The 26,162-nt window shown below is 35.6% G+C and overlaps 1 protein-coding gene across 1 annotated transcript; it reads right to left on the minus strand.

Moving 5' to 3' along the window:
* Nucleotides 1-24,973: 24,973 nt before the first annotated feature.
* On the minus strand, nucleotides 24,974-25,828 carry LOC110701659 (protein FAR-RED ELONGATED HYPOCOTYL 3-like). Its single transcript, XM_021879273.1, has 2 exons — nucleotides 25,428-25,828; nucleotides 24,974-25,340 (listed from the first exon to the last, which is right to left on the minus strand). The coding sequence occupies exons 1-2, from the start codon at nucleotides 25,826-25,828 to the stop codon at nucleotides 24,974-24,976; spliced, it is 768 nt and encodes a 255-aa protein (XP_021734965.1).
* Nucleotides 25,829-26,162: the final 334 nt, after the last annotated feature.

Raw genomic sequence — 26,162 nt, forward strand, 5'->3', positions numbered from 1 at the left:
TTTTCTTACATGTCATTCCTGTATTTCTTTTGTATCCTAGTTGGGTTTTAATCTTGGTTTTTATACGAATTGATGCAATAATCTAACTTATATATTAATTATTCCCTAGAAGCAACCTCTTCCCTCACTACTCTCACTTTTGACAAAATCAAAGCTAAAATCAGACCTGAATTTCAGAACTAAAATCAGACCTGAATTTCAGAACTGAAATCAGACCTAAATTTCAAAACCGAAATCAGAGCTGAAATTCAGAACTGAATTTCAGAACTTAATTCAGACCTGAATTCAGATCAGAATTTCAGATATGTTAAGTTAGAGGACTATATTTATAACTTTAAGAACTGTTAAGTTAGAGGAATATATTTGACAGATTCATAAAAAGATCTTGTAGTCTTTAGTGTCTTACCTCACTAGATTTAAGATTGAGATGATATAGTTCATCAATTTCATTCACTATTACTACTGTGCAGCTAGTTCTTGCTGTTCTCATGGCCCTACTTGTTAATTTAGCTGGTAATTTTTTTTTCGGTGTTAAAACTGTAAGTTCAGTGCCCTTTGCTATTTGATGTGATGCAGGTTTTGACAAAGTTTCTTTAGCTATCTTAGAACCACTTATTCTAAATAAGTACATAAAAGTTGAAGCTTTTGTTAATAGATGGTCAATATTTTATTTTATTTCCTAAAACTTTAGGTATGGTCCCTTGATTTTATGTTTAAAGGCTTGTTTTGGATATTTGGCCACTTTGCAGCACATTTTGGTTGCTAAGACAGTTGGTTGAGCTGATGGCCGACCTTTTTATATTGTCCATTGCGTCTGCATAGACTGAAAGCTTAGATAATGAAAGAATAATTTTATAGTTTTAGACTTTGAGGTATTCCTCATAGTTGGCTCTCTTCCATTTGTGTATTTTATATTTGAGTTGTTGTCCCATCTCTCACCCCTGGCTATTAGTCTTTACATGGTTCCTTGTGCAAACAATTCAGCTTAATTGGAGTAAATTAATATCTTGATTGTGCAACAACTTAACCATGCTAAGTCATGATTTCTGGTCCAATTGGAGTAAATTAATATATTGCAGTCATCACTTAGCTAGTTAGCTGACAATAATAAGGTCTTGTTGCTATTGAATTCTAAAATGTGCTAATGAGAATAATTCCACCTTAACTTTGTTTATGGTAAAATATACACTATTGTTATGCATATTCCCTATAAAGCTCAAACTTAAGCAGCTTTGATAAAGCATGCTTGCTTATGAGAAATTGGAAGTTCATTAAGGATCATAATTCTCAATTCAAATTATGTTTGAAGAACCTTAACATTCACACATTATTTTAATGAATAAAATTCCTAATACACATAATGTCTCTATTACTGAAGGTTATTTGTTTGTTTTTTGAACTTCTTCTTTCATTAACTCTTTACTTTTCTATCTTGTGTCTAAGCAACATTAATTATAGTAATCTTTAGAATTATTTTTAACATTCTATTTTACCATTATGCTAATGGGTCATTGACTACTTTGTTAAGGTTGTTTAAGCTGACCCTTTACTTTACCTTGGACAGGAGCCTCTTTAGAGGCACTGGGTTGATTCTTTTGCTGATGCTGGTATTCATTAACTACTAAGTGACATTGCAAATGACCATAAACCATAGGATCTTGGACAAATAGGAGCAAGATATGTAGGGATGTAGGAAATAAGTAGTTTTAGAACTTAATTCAGACTTGAATTCAGATCAAATTTTAGATCTGAAGTTCAGAACTAAAAATCACATTTGAAGTCAGAGCTTAAATTCAGAATGCTTATGTGTGTGTGTGCGTGTGTGAAATTCAGAGCTAATGCCGAGTTCTTGAGGGATGTCATAGTGGCTTACTGTCATAAAAGGCTGAATCCATATCTGTATTGCTATTGTATACATTGAAATAAATAGAAAAACTGTAAAAACTTATCTAGAACGGCAGAGTTTTGTATGCTATTTGTACCAAACTAAATGCCAGCAATACATACATATTTCCATGACTCATCACTGCAAGTACACTCTTCCATTCTCTCGTCTTCATGTTTCCAGGACTAATCACTGCAGGACTAATCTGATGTTTTTGGAAAGAGTTTTTCTGTAGGAAGCGATGGCAGATTATGAGAAAGCTAGACAAGCAAGGATAGAACAAAATAGAAGCAGAATGAAGGATTTGGGGGTTATGTCCATGGCTTATCAACTGAAACAATCTGTGAAGGGATCGAAACAAACGAAAAAAAGCAAGGTGACTAAAGATACTGACGAGTACACACCTGATGAAGAGGGTGAATTGAACCACTCAAGTAACGAGGATGAAAATCAGATAAGGAAAAACAATGTAAACTTGAGGTCTCGTTCGAAAAAGGTGTTTCTTTTTTTTTCCCTGACAACTTAATTATGTGAATTAGAATTGATAAAAAGTCATGTAATACTTTTAGTGTTTTTCACGAATACTTTATTGGAGGTTGTGGCATTGAGAGGGAAGATTCCCACAAACATTAAAGACACGATAAGTGTCTTTTCAGTACGAATGGCTAATCTTGTTAAGATGCGTCATCAAAACACCGAAAAACAACAAGTAGGGCAAGGGTTGCAAGGGACAGATTCAACGCAAAGAAAAATCCAATTAGGCAAGTCTACTGCACAGAAAAATCTATCGTCCCATAGACAGCAAGAGAAAGAGGTTGAGATTGGGAATGGCGTCAAAGCAAAGATAGCGCAGAGTAAGGCAATGGTTGCTCCTGGTTCACTCAGTGCTTTAAGACAAATGAGAACACAATTGATAGAAAAAGAGAAAAGAGCAAAATAAACCGATTTATTACAACGACAACTACAACCTATTAACAGGGCTAGTTCATAGGTTCTTTTAGGGGGTTCTCAAGCACAAAGTTTTACAAAACCACAAAGAATTGAACCTGATTTACAGGAAGATTATGAGAATCATATGGGTTCAAAGGAACGCAATTTGGAACAATATGCAGATGAAGAAGATGAGTATAGTGATGATTTTAGTACTCTTACCCCAGAGGAGCTAGGAAAGCAAGTTGAACCATTAATAAATCATGAGCACGAAAGTGAACAAATAGGTAATGATCACTTTCATTGCGTTCTAAATATTTTAAGATAGATATGTTAAGAGCAATTCATGATTTAAATGACTTTGTTCAGTTAATGTTGATGTTGGACTTCCAAAAAAGAAGCGCACCAGAGGACCTACGATGTGTAAGGATGTTCATGAATGTACATTAGAATAGTGTAAGCTTATTGTTCTTAATGAAATGGGAAAGCCTATTAGTCTCGACGATAAGACCGTAGATACATTTACAAGATTCTTAGGGACATTAGCTCGTAATGCTTTTATAGTGTCGTTGAACAAGATTAATTAGCATCATGTTAAAGACAAGGAAGAAATATGGAGTTATGTGACGGTATGTACCTTTTATTATGTATTCAAAAGCTAGTATTTTGTGTCTTTTATACAGAGTATGAGTTACATAGCTACTGTAAATTTCAAAGTGCTTAATGTTTTTTATTATGAGAAGATACTACACTTGACTTTATCTAGCAGCCACATATTTAACCTACTTGCAAAAGACCTGACCTTCACAATAGCAAACAAGTAGGCCTCTGCCATGTAGCTATCTAACTAGATCCCCCTTGTAATTTTTTATCACACATCCAGCACCCTGCATAGCAAAAAATTTCTGATATAAAGAATAATGTAGCGTGATAAATTCTGATACATTCAAATACAAGTACAATTCTGAGATACAAGTATAATTCGAAATAGATTATGATAAAAAGCATAATGTAGTGTTATTGCCTAAGATGCGCTTCTTTTGGCGCTCATTATTTTTGTTTAATATTTTGCATAATACAGAAGAAATTCATTATCCTTGAAGAAGGTAAGGGCAGTGTATTGTCATCCGTGGGAAGGCTTTGGCGTAAATATAAATGTAGTGTAAAGGCAAGGCACTTTACTCCATATGATAATGATGGTGATAGGTTGGTAGATCCACCTATTACAATTCCAGAAGCGCATTTCAAAGAGTTGCTAGAACTTTGGAATTTGGAACAAGTTCAGGTAAAATTTATTGTTTGCTTCCGTTATATGTATTACAATTGCTTATTACCCTCTAAAAATAAAAGATGTTAAGCTATGAAATATGTTCTATGAATGCATGTACGAAGACAGCAAAAAGAAAAGTGAAATAAGTACCGATAAAAAAGATAGGCACACTATGGGTCCTATGACTTTCGCGAGGAAACAACATAAATTGGTATATTTGTATTCAGTTATTTCTTTCTTATCGTTCTCACTATGATCGTTTAAAAATCTTTACTGAATTATAATTTTGATGTATTTTTTTTTTATTCTAGCAACAACTAGATGTTTAAAAGAAGCCACCATCCTTAGCACACGTGTACAAAGAAAGTCACAAGAGGAAAGCAGACAAACAATACAAAACTTCTTATGAGCCCACCCAAAGTAACATTGTTAGTCTCCTTGTCTCCAATTTTTTTTTGGAATACGATTATTTGTGTGAAATTAGCTAGTTATTTATTTGTTATATTTCCAATTATAGGAAAAGATGGAGGACGTCCAAATGCAAAGTGAAATTGATGGAAATGTTGCATACTTTGAAGTAATGAATAAGCCAAATAACTTTGGCCATAAAAAAAAGCAATCAGGGATATGTTCACTAAGGGGAAAGAGCAATAAACCAATAATTCCTAATGAGTTCTTAATTAAATCCCTATTAAGACAAAATTGTGAAAGAAACAGTAGCAAAATTAATGAAGATGCTCAAGCAAATTGATCCTAAAGTGGTGGATATATACTTTGACTCGAACACTTGAAAATGTGTCATCCAATCCAGAGCTTAGAGATCAAGTTCCAAATTTAGACTCTGAACAACAACAAAATGAGGTAATGGTTAATATATTCACTTTTAGAAAGCATTATGTGATTATTATCTTTTGTTCTGGTTATCTGATATATGTTGCTTTTACAAATACATATGATGAAATGGTTGAAGATGAAGGCTAAGACTAGCAAGTCAAGATGCATGCTGCTAATTGCATAAATATTTCCTCTCCCTACAAATTATGATAAAGTTTGCTGCTGCTAGTGTTGTTTTGCTGCTGCTAGCGTTGTTTTGCTGATGATTTTTATTGTCGCTGCTGTCTTTTTGCTGAAACTGTTGTCTATTGCTGACTTCTGCTATTGCCGTTTGTTGCCACATCTATCTATTACTGCTGGTTTCTGCCACTACTGTCTGCTATTGCTGGTTTCTGCCACTGATGTCTGCTACTGATGGTTGTTGCCACTGCTTTCTACTACCGCTATTTGCTGCTACTGCTGTGTGCTACCGCTGTTTGCTGCTACTTTGTCTGCTACCGCTGTTTGCTGTTACTGTTGTTTGTTGCTACATATTGCGGCTAGTAGCTTCTGTTAGTGTTGCTGCCGTTATGCTAGAGATCAAAGTTGCTACATAAAGTTTTTCTTATTTCCTCACTTTTTCCAAGCTAGAGATCAAAGTTGATTTTCTTTGTGTTTGGAACATTAACATTGGTGTTTATGGATTTTTCTATTTTGTACGAATTATGAAATTATTTCAATCCAAATTGTTGTCCATCATATATGTTAATTCCTCGTTCATATTTGTTATACATATTTATATTATTTTTATATATTAAAATAATAATAATAATAATAATAATAATAATAATAATAATAATAATGGTAATAATAATAATAATAATAATAATAATAATAAAATGTTACCTATTAATTAATAAGGTGTTACATTAGTTTACAAAAAGTGATACATAATGTGAAATAAAGTGCTACATGTCAAAAGCTGGTTGAAAAATGTTACCAAATAATCAATAAAGTGTAACATTTGTTCGAAAAAGTGATACATAATTGTAGATAAAGTGATACTAAAGATAAATAAGTGTTACATAAGAAATAAAAAGTAACACTCTGAAAATGATACTAAAAATGTAAAAAGTGTTACATAAGAGGGTTTATAGTAACAGTTTTTAAAGTGTTACCATACGTTACACAAAGTGTTACTTAATACTTTAGGGAATATAGGCGGAAGTATCACCCAATAAAGTGTTACATATTGTCTATAGTTACAATTTTGCCACTTTATGTAACACTTTTTAGGTGTTACTTGAGGTTAATTTTGTACTAGTTGGAGAGTGGCATTGCTCCACCAACAACTCATGCCAATGACTTTGAGATAAGGCCGGCAATGATAACTATGATTGACGGAAGGTAATTTAGTGGTGCCAAGCGTGAAAGCCTACTAAACCATCTCAAAGGGTTCGAGAAGTATTGTAATACCATCAAGGTCAATGGGGTTTCTCAAGAATTCATAAGGCTCAAGCTACTTCCGTTTTCCCTAATCGGAAGGGCTTTGGAATGGTTAGACAAGGAAGTGAAACCTAATTCCGTGAGAACTTGGGATGAGGTTATTAAGGAGTTTCTTTCCCGTTTCTACCCGGAAAAGAAGTCCGCCGAGGCAAGAACTCTAATCCAAAGTTTCAAGCAAAAGCCTAGTGAGAGTTTGTATGAGGCTTGGGAAAGATACAAGGAGTATCAACGAGAACGAATGTCCTCATCATAGAATTCTGACTTACCAAATCATACAAATTTTCTATGGAGGATTGTGCCCTCAAGGGAAGTCGTGTCTTGATGCCGGAGCCGGAGGCCCGATTATGAACAAGACCGAATAAGAGGTTGTAGACATAATTAAGGATGTAGTTCGTCACTACATGGATTGGCAAGAGGGAGAGAGAGAGTCCATAAGCAAGAGTGGCTTAACGGTTTATTCGGTTGATCATCTCAATGCAATCAATAACTTGTCTTCAAAAATCTCAAACTTGGGAAAGGAGATGACATTGATCAAAGCCAAGCTAGAGAGTGCCTCTTCGATTGCACCAAGTCTTCCCTCCCACATAAAAGGGAGAGGTACACCTTCTAACTTTACTCCTCCTTCTACCTCAAGTAATATGCCAAGTAGTTGTGTCTTTTGTGATGTTTTTGGGTCTTATGACTATGACTCTTTGTAGACACCTAAAAATGTCTCCCCAAAACCAAACCCGATGATGAATAACCTTTCACCGCCATTATTGGTCGGGTTGAGTATTTAATTTTGGAGTGCGTAAATTCATATTCAATCCCAATACATTTCATAAAACCAACCTAATTCCTAGCCCATTTCCCCAAACCATAACTTATTTTCCTCTTTTTGTGCCTTTAAACCCAAAAAAATTCATTTCGTGTCCTTTTTATAAAAACGTTTGATCCAGTTTATTTTGGTCCATAATTCTGGTCCAATGATTGAATAGTTGGATGGGGATTGAAAACAGCTTTCCAACAATATATTATAAGCCCAAATCCGAGTTATAACGAATAAGTTATGGTCAAAATAATAAACTGAGCCTAAAACGAACCTAAGCCCACCTTACCTACGACCCAATGATCATGTGGAAGGTCCAAATTATTTAATCCCATTCCTAAACCAATTAGGATTAATTGGAAGCTTCTATAAGTTTCTAAAAGATCTTAAATATCCTTTTTGAAAAGACAAGATTAAATAGTTTGAAATTGAATAAAACTCCTTTTTTTGAAAATCCTATTTATATCCGAATTAAAAGACGTTCAAAGATAGACAGATATTATTTTCGTGCATCATAGTTTTTATCTAAATTTTATATGGTCGGATATCCCTTGAAATTGTCTTTCCAATGATATATTATAATATCAATTCCGAGCTATAACGGAAAAGATATGAATAAAATGTCAAACTCAATCCAAAACTGACACCATCTAACTATTTTGGCTATATCTTTTGTTATACAAAATATTTTAATCTGATTCTAATTGGGGTAGAAAGTAGACTTCAAGAGCTTTCCAACGATATCTTATTTAGCTTATTCCGATTTCTAGATCAAAAGATATGATAAAAACAGAAACCGTAAAAACTGTTGTCTATCGCAAGAATTTTATCCAATTCGAATTCTTATCTTTTCTTGATTCGACCCCTCTTTTTTCCCTATAAATAGAGGTCATATCTCCCCTTTTCAATCATCAACAATTTTGATCATCAAATCCTTCTCTCTTCCTCTCTTTTACATTCAAATTCTTCTCTCTCTCTCTCTCATATTCTAAGCCTTAAACCTATATTTCTAATTACACCATTTTTCCCTTAAGCACTCCAAGGAGTCTACACTAAACCCGAGGTTTCATCCTTAAACCACGGCGTGAAAGGTATAAATAACTGAGGGTTTGGACCAAATCAAATCTACATTAATTTAATTTAATTTTCATTTGCTTTATATTTTTTTATTGAAGTTACTAATAGTTTATTCATGATGTAGCAATTTAAAGGTACGCGCAGAATATGAGTAATTAATTAATTTAATTACTCTTATTTTATTTTACTATTGCTAGTATCATGATTAGGTTAATTTTATATTTGATTTGACTAACATTATTATTGTTGAATTGCTTCCAATATTAATATTTATTCTATTATTATTTATTGATCACTATATTGCATGTTTAAAGGAATATGAAATTCGAAATCACGCCTAATAAGATAATTAGGACAACCGGTTTAGGTTCCTTTTTAATCTTGTTGTTAATTCAAGTGATTAAAATATTTTAGAATTATTTGTTGCATTAATATTAAACCAATTTAGCTTAATGATAGTTTGGAACGAATTGAATATTTTTTTTGTATGCCTTTGAGATCGCAGGAATCATTTTTCATTATAAGAATCGAGTAGAGGCCAATACGGGCGAATGTGACTCCATGACTCACTTCGTACCATCATCCCCGATCCTCCTTTCGTGGTTCCGAACCATATGGAGTTAGTAATCTCATGGATTATGAATGGGGTGTAACCTTCACGGGTCAACCGTTGTTGCCTATCGTTGTCCCTTTATCGTGGTTGCCTTTTATGATCTGTGAACGGTTCACAAGTTCCTTAAAAACTTGTTGGCGGCTCCCTATTTTCCTTGTCCCTAATTTTATACATCAATTCCCACTTCCTAAGAGTGTCAAGCATATTCACACATGCTTTAACGTAGGCGCACTTCAAACGACGCCTACAATTTGGCGACTCCACTGGGGAGGATTCTTGGTTAATTATCGATTGGAGTGATCGATATTTAATTAAGATGAGTGGATGAGACTTGAAAGATTTTTGAAAAATATTCCTGTGATTAATTTGGCATTTTTGCAAATGCATTTTAGATTACCTATTTTTCCACAATAGTACGTGTTCTACGTATGTGGCTAGCCCGGGGGATTTAAGCTCTATCAACCCAAAAATGCTCATGGCAATAAGGGTTCATCCAAGTTTTTAAATCCACCCAAATCATGGAGTCGAGTTCGATTTCATCACGAACTCGCGGAGCCGCCCGTTGGCATACACCCTCAAGGGAGGCTGCCTTGCCAACGCATCCAAACTCTTAACCATGGTACCCTTTGACACCCAAAAGCTTGACCATAGTGGAACATAGATCTTGACTTTAGGTTGCGAACTTCATTGCATGATGCTTGACGATGTGCTTATATGTGCATTTTTTTTATTGACATTTTTTTAATTATTTTTTTTCTCTTATCAACCCCTTTTTATTTTTTTTTATAGTCGAGTCATAGATTTTTTTAAAAATTTGAGTCAACCTGGTTTTTTATTCCCGTATACTGCACAAGAGTCAACCTGTTTTGGTCATAGACGGAGTTCTAGAAAGAGTTACGTGTCGTGTAACCTATGGATCTGTAGACCCGAGTTTTATCTTTCACTTGGAGTTAGCTTCGTCCAAATCAGAGTCATAGATCAAAAGTTATAACCGATATACTACAGCCTATCCAGTTTAGGTGTCTTTTTAACGTTACCTTTTTTATTTTATTTTTTTTAAAAAAAAAAATCGTGTCAAGCTAGTCTTAGCCAAGTCTTTTAATCAGTGTCAACTCGTATAACACAGGATTGTAGATTTTTTTTTTTAACCCATGAGTCTTAACTTTTCTAGAATTCTAGTCCTCTTCCTAGTTTCTTGTGAACGATTTTTGTGCTAACCTTAACATGTGTTCTTTGTCTTTGATTGTGGTTGATCTTATTTATGACTAACGATTGCCAATGGACCGTTTTCACCAAGTAATTAGCATAAACATTAAAATTGGACAAAATTAATCAAGTTAGTTTGTTTTTTAGTCTTCCGTGCTATTTGGTCATTAGGTCCTTTGTTTTTCACAACGTCCTCATGTCTAGCCATGCGATCATACCACGAGTCTTAATAAACTCACCTAATCACACATGTTGAGTCATTACACACACTTTGTCTTTGAGTAATGCACTATATTATTTATGATCGTATATTAGGACCATGCATGCGTCCTTTTCCGTCGTAATAGGAATGAGTGGAGTATTTCCCATCATATTTCAAAATCGTTTCATACACTCTTCCTTTCCAATCCGAGTATTGAGCGAATGCATTAAGTGAAATCATCCTTACACAGTACCTGAGTCTAAAATCACTAGGCAATAGTTGGAAGAATAAGGGGAACGTCATTCCTTCCTTCTTTTCTTCTAATCAAAGCATCAACAACAACAAATTTCTTGTCCCCTCTAGCGGTAACAAGTAATTCATAAGCAACCATGAAGACGAAGCACAAGACAAGTCTCTATACAAGATTTCATTTTTTTTTTATTTTCTTCTTTCGTTTCATACCGTTTCCCCTAATAAGTCTAGCATAGGTTCTCCTTATCCTTGTGTCTATATGCCATGTTCCATCAATGAGCATTTCTTTCCTTTACATTCGATCATGTCATGCGCAAAAATTAAGAAAAATTTGCCGAACTGAACACAAGGTACACCAATGACTTGAGGCACCTTTGGAACCCTGTCATTCCCTATAAACCATTTAATCACATATCCATTTCTTCATCAACCACTTTGAGCCTCGTCTAACGTTTGACCTTATTTATTCAACCCACATTCACTTAACCCTGGGATGGGAAGGTGTGCAATTTGTGTGACAATCAGAAAGCAAGTTCAAATAAAAAAAAGAAAAGAATAAGTAAATAAAAAAAATGTCTAAAGGCAAGTGTTCCAATGTCTCCGATATGAACATGTCTCAATTTGCGTCTCTCATCGAGTGCTTGGTACCGTGCCTGAGAAACATGAATGCTAAGTGAGTGATGGACCGCATGATCTGAGATTGCCTATTCACAAGAATGGAAAAAAGAAAAAAAAAATCAAAACAAAAAAAAAATATATGAAAAATAAAGCTTGCAAAGTCTAATACATAATTGCATATCTTGGGGGCTTCTCTCGGGTCTTGAGCCTTTTACCCCTTTCTTCTTTAAACCTTCAGCTTAACCACATTACAACCCTTGAAAGACCTCTTTGAGGTAACACACACTTGTGCAAAGTTCGGTTAGAGCTACGTTCGGCCTGATTCCTAACGGATACGTAGGCAACCTCACATCGAGGTGCGGCCACATTGATATTCATATCCATGCATGATCGAGTCAAAGAATATCCAATGCTTACCCCTACCAATTTAGAGCTAGACTTGGGGGCTTGAACCCACATCATTTAGCCTACCCAGCCTAAAGAGTCATCATCTTTGACTCTTCTCACATCTCTTTCCATCACCATAACCCTTGCAGCCAGCCTTAGTATCACATTCACACACTTCACTCACACATCCATATCAATCATCTTTCCCTTTAAGAGCCCTTTACCATGAAATATTGTTTCAACACTGTGCATGTTTCATCATATTTAAAGACAACATTCATTAGAAGAAACATTGTATACTTGCTTAGCTTCCTGACCTGAGCAATATTCATTGTTTCATGCATCGCATAATGTGCTGAGAAACATTTATATATCAATGATTTTTAATCATACAAATCATATCGTGCTTAGCTCCTTGACCTAAGCAACGTTCATTATGCAATAATCACTTCATCTGCATACGTGCTTAGCTTCCAGACCTAAGTGACGTTCAAGATCGTTTCTTTACACCATAAATGATTCTTAGCTTCATGACCTAAGTTCATTCATCTATCGTGTCACATGATGTAATTTTCCTTAGCCTCTTGGCCTAAGAACATGCATCATGCATACATTACTTTCAAGAAAAGCAATTCAATCCATGCGATTCATTTTGTCTTGCTCAACGAGGAAGTTCAAAACTTCTTTCCTTCTTTCGCGTCTTTTCTTTTGGGGAAGTTCGAAAACTTTTTCAAAATTTTTTCTCATCGAGGGAAGTTCGAAAATAAAAGTTCAGTTTTCACATCTTTCTTTTTTGGGAGAAAGTCGGTACCTTCCACTCATGACAAAAATTGACGGAAAATGTTTGCTTTTGCATCTTCGTTTGCTTGTGTCTTCACACACACATATACACACACACACACTCACAAGTCATACACATGTAATGTCACATCAAGTCAAACTTGGTCAAGTCAGTGGTCAAGTTAATCACAATATATACGAGTCCATTGGCAAATTTATTTTTGCAGGTCTCAACTACAACCCACGTCCGGGGACAAGCAAACCATCTACAGCCCACGTCCGGGGACAAGCGGACCATCTACAGCCCACGTTCGGGGACAATCGAACCACCATCATTTCACGACGCAAGGATCTCAATACACAGAGACTTGCAATCTCATCATCTGTCGACTTTCTTCAAGCATGGAAAGTATTATCCGGTGGATTTCTTCAAGCATAGAAAACCGCCAAGTCGGTTTTCCTCAAGCATGGAAAGCGTTATGGATGGATTTTTCTTCAAGTATAGAAAACCGCCAAGTCGGCTTTCCTCAAGCATGGAAAGCGTTATCGGTGGATTTTTCTTCAAGTATAGAAAATCGCCAAGTAGTCGGCTTTCCTCAAGCATGGAAGGCATTATCGGTGGAATTCTACAAGCATAGAATGACACCAAATTCATACGTCGACTTTCCTCAAGCATGGAAAGTGTCATCTGGTAGGTTTCTTCAGGCTTAGAAAGCTACCAAACTCATCTGTCGGCTTTCCTCAAGCATGGAAAGCATTTCAATATACGTCATCCGGTGGATTCCTTCAAGCATAGGAAGCTACCAAACTCATTTGTCACCGATACACTGGTGTCAGATAAGCATTATATTCCTTTACTATTTTATTCTATGGAACTAACATTTTTCTGCAGGTATCGACGTATACAGAGTGATTTAGGATCGCAGAACGTCATAAATCATTCTCCGTCCCTATCGACTACTTTGACTATCGTTTTCAAAACTAACGTTTCTAAAAACTCAGTCAAAGTGAGGGATTCTGTAGACACCTAAAAATGTCTCCCCAAAACCAAACCCGATGATGAACAACCTTTCACCGCCATTATTGGTCGGGTTGAGTATTTAATTTTTGGAGTGCTTAAATTCATATTCAATCCCAATACATTTCATAAAACCAACCTAATTCCTAGCCCATTTCCCAAACCATAACTTATTTTCCTCTTTTCGTGCCTTTAAACCCAAAATAATTCATTTCTTGTCCTTTAAAATCATTCATTTCGTGTCCTTTTTATAAAAACATTTGATCCAGTTTATTTTGGTCCATAATCTTGGTCCAATGATTGAATAGTTGGATGGGGCTTGAAAACAGCTTTCCAACGATATATTATAAGCCCAAATCCGAGTTATAACGAATAAGTTATGGTCAAAATATTAAACTGAGCCCAAAACGAACCTAAGCCCACCTTACCTACGACCCAATGATCATGTGGAGGGTCCAAATTATTTAATCTCATTCCTAAACCAATTAGGATTAATTTGAAGCTTCTATAAGTTTCTAAAAGATCTTAAATATCGTTTTTGAAAAGATAAGATTAAATAGTTTGAAATTGAATAAAACTCCTTTTTTTGAAAATCCTATTTATATCCGAATTAAAAGACGTTCAAAGATAGACAGATATTATTTTCGTGCATCATAGTTTTTATCTAAATTTTATATGGTCGGATATCCCTTGAAATTGTCTTTCCAATGATATATTATAATATCAATTCCGAGCTATAACGGAAAAGATATGAATAAAATGTCAAACTCAATCCAAAACTGACACCATCTAACTATTTCGGCTATATCTTTTGTTATACAAAATATTTTAATCTTATTCTAATTGGGGTAGAAAGTAGACTTCAAGAGCTTTCCAACGATATCTTATTTATCTTATTCCGATTTCTGGATCAAAAGATATGATAAAAACAAAAACCGTAAAAACTGCTGTCTATCGCAAGGATTTTATCCGATTCGAATTCTTATCTTTTCTTGATTCGACCCCTCTTTTTTCCCTATAAATAGAGGTCATATCTCCCCTTTTCAATCATCAACAATCTTGATCATCAAATCCTTCTCTCTTCCTCTCTTTTACATTCAAATTCTTCTCTCTCTCTCTCTCTCTCATATTCTAAGCCTTAAACCTATATTTCTAATTACACCATTTTTCCCTTAAGCACTCCAAGGAGTCTATTCTAAACCCGAGGTTTCGTCCTTAAACCAAGGCGTGAAAGGTACAAATAACTGAGGGTTTGGACCAAATCAAATCTACATTAATTTAATTTAATTTAATTTTCTTTTGCTTTATATTTTTTTATTGAAGTTACTAACAGTTTATTCATGATATAGCAATTTAAAGGTACGCGCAGAATATGTGTAATTAATTAATTTAATTACTCTTATTTTATTTTAATATTTCTAGTATCATGATTAGGTTAATTTTATATTTGATTTGACTAACATTATTATTGTTGAATTGCTTCCAATATTAATGTTTATTCTATTATTATTTATTGATCACTATATTGCATGTTTAAAGGGAATATGTTATTCGAAATCACGCCTAATAAGATAATTAGGACAACCGGTTTAGGTTCCTTTGTTGTTAATGCATTGTGTGACTTAGGTGCTAGTGTTAGAGAAGCTTAAGCTAGCAGAACTTCTTTCTACGAACATGACCATGCAATTGGCCAATAGATCCAGTAAGTTCCCAAAAGGAATATTTTAGGATGTTCCCCTTAAGATAGGTGTTTTCACAATTCCCGTAGATTTTATTGTTACAGAAATTGAAGAGGATGACCACATTCCTATTATTCTAGGGAGACAGTTATTAGCTAACTCGGGGAGCTTTAATAGATGTTAAGGAAGGCCATATCACTTTGAGAGTTGGTAATGAAAAAGAAAGTTTTAAGCTAAAACCGATGCATGAATCCTTGTCTTTTGTGAAAGGAATCATGAATGATAATTCCCTTCGTTTATTGGATAATGCCTGTGTGATTAATTCTTCAACTAACGGTGTTCATGAGATTTTTGATGATGTGCTTGTAAGGTTTGATTGCATGAAAGTTAGTGAAGAAGAAAAGGAGCTTTCAAAGGCTATGGACGAAGAGGTAATTGACATTCCGCATTGGTTTGAGCTTTGTCCTCAAGAGGAGGAGGATGGTTCCAAGGAAGTGGATGGCGTTAAATCGTCTACAAGAAGGAACAAGGCCAAGAAGAAGGCAAGGGCTTCTAGGAAGAAGCGAATAAGATTGAAGTTGAAGAATGAGAAGGTTGTTTTTGAAGTTCAAACAAATGAAGTTTCAATTCATCAAGCAAAAATGTGGAGTTGCTAATAATTGAAGAGAAATTTGTACCTTCCGCCACTTTGAATAAGGTGGTGTCCTTTGATCCTCCATGATTTGGAGGAAGGGTCGTCGAACTTAGGACCATAAGCAAGCACTTCTCGGAAGGCAACCCGGAGATTTCTAACCTTTTCTTTTGATTTCTATTTTCTTAATTTTCTTTCTTTTATTTTCTTTTCTTTCAATTGTTTTTCTTTTGGATTTATAGGGTGAATTCATGGAAATGGATTAATTCAAATGAGCACAAGAAATGGAAAGGTGTTTTGTGGTTTTTGTTGTGTTATATGTTTGATTTTATCGAATTTCAAGGTAAAAGGGTAAGAAATGTTAGTGAGGTAAGATATTGAAAATTGTGCTAAAATTTGAAGAAACTTTGAACTTGGTGGGTTCATTGTGGTGCTATCATTATTTTAGGGATGTTGAACCCAATGTCAACATGTTTAGAAACTGCTATATTTGGTGGGTTTAATAGCCAAGGGATGATATTGAGCGAAGAGCCCACAGGTGAACGCACCAAAGAAGCAAGAAGATTGATGTTCAGACTAGCGCGGGCACTCCAGGGGAGGGCGCGGGCGCGTGCGACACGGGCGCTGGCTCGCACCCCTGCATTTTCATCAAAAATCATCAAATCTTCCTGCATTTTCATCAAAAATCATCAAATCTTCCTGCATTTTTCCATTTATAAGTTGTTGATGTATTTTCATCAAAAATCATCAAATCTTCCTGCATTTTCATCATTTTCAACAATGAATACACTACTTCCATCCATTTCAATCTCCAATTTCTCTCATCCATTGTTGAAGCAATTTGGGGTTTTTCATTCTTGAGGGAATTGGTGGCCAAAACTTGTTAAATCTTGCTCCTTGCATGGGATAATCATCTTCTTTTACTCTTAATTGCATTATTATATCATATAGTTGCAAGTATAAGATTGTTCATGGTTGTGAATTTTGGTGATTTTGATGATTGATATTGAATTTAGGATGATTATTTATGTTGTTTGTTGATTGTTATTGCCTCACATTGTGATTTTTGATGTTTTTGTAGCTAATTTGAGCATGTTTGTTGAGAATTGGTGAAGTCGGATTTTCGGTAGTTTGGTAGTATGATTTTTGTTTTTTGAGCATTGGTTTTTGGTTTCATTGTGATTGGTGATTGATTGGGAAGCAATTGTTGATTTGAATTGGTGGTGATTGTGTAAGTTTGGGATTGTTTGATTTTGGTAGTAAATTGTTGATTGGCGGTGTTGGTAAAGGAGTGTGATTGTGGCATCTTGAAGTGTTGATTGGTGTTTTAGTGGTGTTTGTGGTGTATTGTGATCGGATTTTTGAGCTAATATCTTCGGGAGATCACCATGTCTAAACACATAAAAAAACTTCTCAAGAAACGAAAGACCAACGTAACCATTGAAGAACCCACTCCTACCCCCTCTACCTCACAACCTTGCCAACCTACCCCTATCCCCAAATTACGAATCATCGACCCAATCCAAAACGCAAAATTCACCAAACTAAAAGATAACTGTTCCCTTAAACCTTCCCGACATTACTTCCAACCGGATTTGATCAAGTTGGGAATTGATGAAGATCTAAGGGAATTGCTTAACAACCTCCGCATGGGATCATTAGTGAGTCTTAGCTTCCGTACTTATGTTTAACCTACTTTGGAATTTTGGCTATGGTAGATCTTGTTGTAGTTGAGGGAGGAAACTATCGAGTTCGATTTCAACTCTTCAACAACCATTTTGATCAATCTCTTGAAGAATTCAATGCGGCTCTTGACTTCGATCCGAATTCGGATATTTTGGATCCCGAGTTCTTTTTCATCAATGAGTATGATCAAAAATCATAGTGGGATGTCATTTCAGGGTGTGGTGACTTTGAGACTCGGTATGCTAAGATTAGTAAGGTGTTCCAACCATGTCTCCGAGTTCTCCATCGTCTTTTGGGGTATTCGGTATTCCCGAAGCAAGAGTTGGGCAAAATGAGTCAGTTGAAGCTTTGGATTCTTTGGGTGGCTACTCGTGAGGAATACCGAGGTCGCTTAAATTTGGGGTAGACCTTTGTGAAGTATTGCCAAGGTTTGCAAGATAGGGAATCCGGCGAGATTCCATGTGGTAGTATGGTCACAAGGCTCGTGACCAACCTTGAGCTCAATCACTTTTTGCCGTCTTGTACTCCGGTGGGAGATGTTAATTCTCTCTACCTCGACCTCAAGCAATTAAAGAAAATTCAGGTTTTGGCAAAGAACAATGATAACGAGGTGTTTGATTGGCTTAGGGATAACAAGCATTGGTGTTATCTCCCTAACCCCTCCTTGACTTCCCTCCACCGCAAGAATGTAGCGAATATTTGGCAAGTCCCCTTGAGTCACCGCCCTCCCTACTATGTTGATGATGAAGAGATGGGTGAAGAAGAAGAAGAAGAAGAAGAAGAAGAGCCGCCGCAACAACATCAACAACAACAAATTCCGTATCAACATCAACAATAACAACAACAACAACATCATCAAGAACAACAACACTAATATGCTAGCTCCGACTTGTATACCCTTAGTGCTCCAATGAAGGGTATGCAAATCCGGTTGGAGGGTATGTACGATAAAGATTTTGAGGCCCTCTAAACTCAAATGAGGGGAATTTCGGAGATGAAACAAGGTATTTTTCTCTAACAACAACAATTATATGATGCGGGTGTTAACCGGGAAGATATCACTCCCTCGGCTAACTACCCTTACTTTCCACCCCAACATGGTCCTATACCATCTTTTGGGGGTGATGGGGTACCTACATATCCATATGGGCAAGGACCCTCGAGGTCCAACACCGAGACTGGCTCATTCCTCGACGAGCACGGTAACTATGATTACCGTGTTCCCAGTGGGAGCGACTATAAGGGTGATCCTACCTACCCCTATGTGCACCCCGAGCACCCGCTACTGCTCGCTTTGCCCAAGCAATTTACTCCCCTTGCCCCTTGGAACCAAGATAACTTTAAGGGGCACTATGGTTACACCGGGGGATGGGATCCTTATGGTCCCCCATCCGGGTTTTTCTATGATGGGGATGGCAAAGATGGCTCCGGGCCGAGTGGTAGTGGTAGTGGTAGCTAGTTTCCTCATTTTTGTGTCATTTACCTCCATCCCTTATCTTGTGTGTGCTTGCTAGGGTAGAGCAAAACTATCTGATAATCCGAAAATTTGAAAAATCGATCTGCATCCGATCCGAAAATTTCGGATATCAGATCGGATATCGGATATCGAAATTTCGGATTTCGGATATCCGAATATCCGAAAAAATACGCTAACACCAGCAAACCTTAAATACTTCCCAAGGCCCAAATATCCCCCCTGGCTCAAATAACTAAACCAACAAAGAGCAAACCCTAACTCTCCCTTCATTCTCCCGGCCCCCCTCTTCTAGTGTTCTCCCTCCTCCCTCTTCTTAGATCTACATGTAACTCTCCTCTCAAGTTCTCACTTCTCAGATCCTCCTCTTTCTCCTCTCTTTTCTCCTTGTAACTCACACCCTCACTCCTCCACCAGTACGTCGCGCGCGACTTCACTCACTCCTCCATCAATCACAACTTCCATCACTCCTCCACAAGCAGTGACAACCTGAGTTCCATCACTCCTCTACCAGCGGCGGCGGCGACAACTAGAGTTCGTTCCCTCGCTCCTCCACCAGTGGCGACAACCCGAGTTCGTTCCAGCTCCTCCACGGCTCCACCAGCAACGGCTTGGCCTGCTTCCCTTGTGCTGCTATTCTTTCCTCTTTTGTTATTAGCATAATTACCATTAATTTGAATTAGTTAATCGGTTTTAGGTTTGATTTTGGAAACCAATTTCTGGGTTATATAGTTGTTATTGACTTATTGTTTTAATTTTTCTTACAAATAATGGATATAAATTAATGACTTAATAAGTTATGCTTTTTGAACTGTTAATCAAGTATTCAAGTGTTCTATTTTTTCTTTGTTAAAAAATGGGAAAAAAAATATCAATTTTGCCATTAGAATAAAACTTGTAATTAAAGTAGTTGGATATAGGATATCCGATCTATCCGATTCGAAAATTTCGGATCGGATACGAATATCAGATATCTGTATTTTCGGATACGGATATTCGATCCGAAATCCATTTTCGGGTCGGATATCCGATCCGTGATCAGGCCTAGTGCTTGCTTTGCATTGATGGGATGCTGAGATGTATTTATGATTAGCTTAGGGGAACTTTACTTTTCTTAGGGGTTTGTCTTGGTGGCCAATTTGTTGTTGAGCTTACATTAGTACCGAGTACATAATTGTTAACATTATGCGCATAGGTTGAGAAGTGTTAATTTGAAATTGATAAAAAATTTCACAATATTTAATTTACCGTAATGTTATTAAGTTAAATAATTATTAGAGTAAAAGGTAAGTTAGTGCCTCATAATGATTAGTTTGATATATGTGTTGTCCATTTATGTGTTGTTTGTGCCTTATTATAAATTTGTTAAATTTAGTAATTTTTCCATTTATAAGTTGTTGATGTATCAAGTACTTAATTTCCTTTGAGACAAGAAGTAATTTCACTTGCGTAAAATTAAGTTAAGAAGAATTGAAAAACTTCAAAGGGAAATAGAATACAAACTGTCATGGTCAAATTGTTCCACTAAGTGTACATTGATGTGTATTTTTGGTGAAGAAAATACATGTATTGCGTAAAAATTTGTTGGTGTATTATGTAGGAAGGCGTGGTGAATACCTGCACAAGAACCAAAAGTGTCTATCTTAAGAACACAGGACATTGAATAAACAAAAAGCTTTTAGTCCAAGGAAAGTTGGACACTCCGCTGTGTAGCCTGTTCCACGTATGGGGAGATAAGTTTGATGTTGATCCAACTGATTTGGTGTTCTACCATGAAGACACGATTCTTTGCTCTCTTGAAACTATCGAGGAAGCCGGAATTAAGGACGGATACAAGGTGGTTATAGCTCCGAACTCACTCAAGTGATGGTCTATTTCTAGATGATACCTTTTGGATGGAAGTATGCGGTTTGATACCTTTTTGGAGGGAAGTACGCGGTTTTACCATATGATACTTTGATCAATAATATCCCTAATTGCCACCACCCCTTTTGAATGTAAAATATTAAGGCTCTGTTTGGTAGTTAGCTTATTAGGGGTATATTAGCTTATTTGACTAACTTTAGCTGATTGACTAGTCAAACAAGCTAATACAAGTGTTTGGTAGTAAGCTTATTGAAAGAGCTTATTCCACTAAATAAGCTCTTTTTGAAAAAGCTCATTTTAAGAGATTTTTCAATTAGCTTATTCATTAATTATTGTGAAATGACACTTATAATCTCATTTAATTTAAAATTCTATCTAAACTACCTACCCCACATTTAGCTTATTGGTCATTTCACATACTCAATCACCTTTCAGCTATCAGCTATTTACCAAACACTTTTATATAATCAGTTAATACAATAAGTTAGTCAAATCAGCTAGTTAAAATCAGCTAGTTAAAATCAGCTAACTCAATCAGGTTCAGCTTTCATCTTTCAGCTTTCTCCCAAACAGGGCCTAAATCTCTAATTAGTGGTTGGACAATATGTAAGATAATGGGATTTCGTCATGGGTGCTCTCTTTTGGTGACTATTTGCTATTGAAACTTGATGAACACGTTTGAAATTTCTATGTTTTTTAAATGAATGTATGTTATATTTATTAGTTTGATTAACTGTGCTGGGGGGTTCTGGTTACTATACTGAAACTACGGGGTTTATGGTGACTAATTGCTAATATTACTTGTTACATATTTAACTAAAGAAATTGCGTATCTTTTATGGTGACTATTTTTGCTCATTTACTTATATTATAAGATAACATAATATAAAGTTTCATATTACAATTTTGAAAACAATTTTCATTAAAAATTGGTTAAAGTCAAACTATAGCTAGCTACTAAACATGCCTTGCTATTTTGGAAACATCATACTCCTTCCGTCAGAAGGCCTTATAAAAATATTTAATTTAGTTGTAATATGAATTAGGATATTATTATTCAAAACATCATTGTAACTTGCGAAATAATTTTTCTAATTTTATAAAATTAATCTTATAAAAACTTTTATTTTTTAAAAAAAGAAAAATAAATAAGATGAATCAAACAAGGCTTAAGGTCGATCCCACATAAAATTAGTATGGTCCATATGACAAGTGAGGCTGTTTAGAAGTGGTAAACCCTTAACCATTTCATTTACTCTTAAATCGTCCAAACTCCCAAGTGACTAATCTTGCAAATTAATTTGAAAAAAAAATGGTAAAAGTAAAAGTCTCGCCTAAATCTTACTTGTTACCCTTCCCCACCCATGTTTCTTAAAAGTTACAAATGAGCCCCTAACATAATACGTAGTATTTCATATAGAGCAAGGCCCAATTTTTGAACTAGACAAAAAACCCCCTAAAACATGGATCATTGACAAGAGGAAAATGTAGGTCGTTTTCTACCCTTTCCTAGAGCCAAACTAAATTTGTAAACACACGACCAACCTAATACGAGTATATGGTAAGTCAAGGGTCGAACCTAAAGGAATGATTAGGTGCAAGCTATAGCCTATGTGAGGCTAGTTCGAAGAATGTAGATGGTTATGGTTGGTAACTAAGGTATCAAGAGAATAGATAAATCGAGAAATTAAATGTGCTAAACACTAGGGATATAGGTTCCACATGCAAGCTCAATGATTATGCTAAATGATAGATCACTCAATCGATTCAACATTACAAAGGACAAACAATAATTGAAATCAAAGGAATCAAAAAGATATCTTCTATAAGCCAAGTTAGAGTTCACTATGAATGGCTTACAAGGAAAATCACAATCAAATTCAATCAATTAAAGCTATTCTCAAATCAAGGGTTCATGTCATCGAAATTTGCAATGAAATCTAGATTAATCTTATAGGTTGATTACTCCTAGTCTAATTAATCACATGCACAACTATGTCAACCAATTTAATTGCAACAATTCAATCAATTTAGGATCATCAACTAGCAAAAATCTTCGATCAAGCATGCTTTCCCTTCTCCCTAGCAACTAATCTACTCACTAATCATGGTGAAATTGAGAAGCAAAACAAATTCCATCACAATCATATTCATATCAAGCTTAATAAAAAAGAAAATCAATCAATTAGCAAATTCTAAAGCAAAGAATATAATTCAAATCAATTCAAGAATTAAAAGAAATTTCAATAAAAGTAAATCAAAGGAAAGAATTCTCACAAATTTTCACTGAATTGAAGAAGTAATTCTAAGATTTAATTGAAATCTAAGAACAAATTCAAGTACAAAACAAGTAAATCTTAAGCTTCTCTCTCTACTTTCTCTCTCTTCTATTTCTGGAAAATTAATCCTCAAGTACAAAAATAAGTCGTCCAAAAAAAAGAAAGTCAAAAGCTATAAATAGAAATAAACGAGCGAAGGGAGTTGGAAGAGGCTGTGCGTGCGCACCAACCAAGCCGCGCGCGCGCATTGAAGGGTCTGTGCGCACGCACCCCCTGTGTCGCGTGCGCACCCCTGCTTGGTGCTTGTGGCCTTGGCTCCTTCGCTTGCTCGATCAAACTCCGCACTCCCGAGCATCCCTATCATTAGTGCACTCGAGACGATGCCCGCGAGGAGGGCAACATTCTAAATTTGCTATTTGACTTGATTTTTCACCTACAAAACACAAATAAAACTAAGGAAGAAAACAAAATAAAATAAAAACTAAACTAAAACTACGAATTATCATTTAAAAATATGAAAAACTCATAAAAACAAATCAAGAACCAAAATGAACTATTGAATTGGAAAACCTAGTAAAACTAAGAAAATTATATGAAAATAATGAAAGAAATTATAGAAAATGAACCTAAATCATATTCTTTTGAGCGCCATAACTGACGCTCATCAATCATAACTCCCCTAAACTAGAGCCCGACCCAATTTTTGAACTGGAGCAAACCCCCTAAAGTTAAGCACGACTAAAAAATTGAACTGGAGTAGAAACCCCATATTGAAAACACAAGACCTCAGCAAAATAGACCCTTCACTTACACTTCAACATGCCCAAAATTTGGTAAGTCCACATTCAAATTATTATACGTATAACTTACACTTCAACAAAGTAGGATATGATGTATAAATCTTTAAACCCTAATTTGTATATTGACAGTTATTTAGTAGAGCAAACAACAGAATTTTAATTAATTCTTAGCATTATTTAGATAAAATTGGCAGATGGCTTGGACACTAAATCATCTCCTGCTTTTTCTCTCTTCTACAATCTAAATACAACACCTGGTGTAATGTATATTGCACTTTATAGATATTTGTAAGTGTATGTAGTTAGAGACGTAGTGGGGACGTAGTAGGCTAGCTTTGATAGGTAATTGATTGTATGAATTAGGCAATGACAATACAACTTTAATGCATGTAATTCCTGAAGCTGAAACTATAAAGCTAATGCAATCGTTCAAACTAAAGCTAATGCATTGAATACTACTCAAAAGCTAATGCAATCGTTCAAACAAAAGCTAAACCCATAGTTGCTCATTGGCTAAAACAAAATACACTACTGTTTACTACAAAAGACACTTTTGTTTACTACATAGTACTATTAACTGATGAAATGGATGCATAAGGATAATAAGTTGCAGACAAGACTGACAAATCTGAATTCAAAATGCTTCAGATGGACCTGACCTATCTAAACTGTTTCTTAGAAGAATGTCATTGATCGCACCGAGGTCTGCAACATAGTCATAACAGTTCTCTATTGTGTATTATTGTAGTACATCATTTGTTTTTTTTCTCTTTTCCTGCCAAACAACAACACAAGCATGATTGCATTTCTTTCCAGGAGTTCAAACAATGCCATAATTAATATAAAAGATCCAGCAACCTAAACATGCAGATATTAATTGAATTTCCATGTCATTTAGTAGGTAAGTAACACTTGAAATTAACAATTGTTGATTGCATTTCAAGGGGCAAAACAATAAAGCAAGTCAGATCAACTTGCAAATAGCTTAGCAACACTAGGTGGCTGCACATGTGGCTGCTCAGGATTGTCACTCCCCCCAACAAGGGCCAAGTTTTTGCAACCTTTGTTTTCCCATTCTTCTTCTTGTACCCCAACTCACAATTAGATTTATGCCTACTCCCCTTTGGTCGTACTCGGGGTTTCTTATGAGATAATGGATCCTTCAAAAGCTTTAAAATAGAGTTGGGGGTTTGCTATTCGACAGGGTTGTTTGAAGCTATTTTAGAAGAGGGTAAAAGTGTCCTTGGTAGGAATGGTACAGGTGGTTGATTTTCTAGGAACTTTTCTCGGATTTTTTGGACTTCTAATTGAAGAGCTTGCAGAGATTTAACAACAAGATCAAAACTTTTCTTGTCATCAACATCTGATGCTACTTTTCTTATTGCCTTAAACTCCTCCATCAATTTGTTGTACCTCTGATATGCCACATTATCAGTTGGATCGTGATAAGCAATCTTAACCCGAGTGTGCTTCCGAGTTCCATCTTTGTGCCACCTATCAAGAACATACTTGGATGGTATATCAAAAATTAAATTTTGATCATGCACTCGGATTACCTTCCTACACAGAATACCAAATGTTTCAAACTTCCGTCAATCACAAGACACATCCTTTGTAACTATGTTAAAAAGAACACAATAGAATCGCCTCCTATGAGTAATCTTTTCTTCGCTCTTCCCTTCCGAAACAATCCACACCCTATCTTCAAGGAGGTACTGAATCACATTCCCATCCATGGTGTCAGTGTAGATTTCCTGGAAGTATTTCTCAACATGAAACCCACTCACAAGACGCCTAACATACTTCCTACACCTATCATCATCAGCAGCAACACGCCTCTCCATTGCCCTAGTATACTTGTCCGGGAATTCATACATCTTTGTTTTCCTGTTTACAAACCCGTCAAAAAAATTGTTAATGCTTTCAACCCTTTGCGTTGTCTTCATCCAAGCCCAGAATTGCTCCTTCATAAAGGCTGGGACCCACATATGCCTTTCCTCATACAACCCACATGAACATTCATCGTCCTCTAAGCTATATTGCTTCATTAAGTCTGACCATCTATGCTCAAACTCCTAAACTATGAAGCTCTCATAAATAAGACTCTTAAGAGGACTCTTAAAGTCATGATAGCTGAAAAATGTTTTAATCACACAATTATTCAGTCCTTATAAAAACAAAATCACTTCTCCGCTATATAATAACATTAAAAAAACAAAAAAAAAAAAACAAGTATTGCATATGGTTCACACAGAGGCATATAATTACACATAGTACACCATCTATAAAAACAGATATAACTGATACACACAGTATACCATCTATAAAAACTTTTATAATGTATACACATAGTAAATTAGCCAGATGTACTGGACAGTAAAT

The sequence above is a fragment of the Chenopodium quinoa genome, unplaced genomic scaffold, assembly GCF_001683475.1.
Source record: "Chenopodium quinoa cultivar QQ74 unplaced genomic scaffold, ASM168347v1, whole genome shotgun sequence".
In the NCBI taxonomy this organism is placed as follows: domain Eukaryota; kingdom Viridiplantae; phylum Streptophyta; class Magnoliopsida; order Caryophyllales; family Amaranthaceae; genus Chenopodium; species Chenopodium quinoa.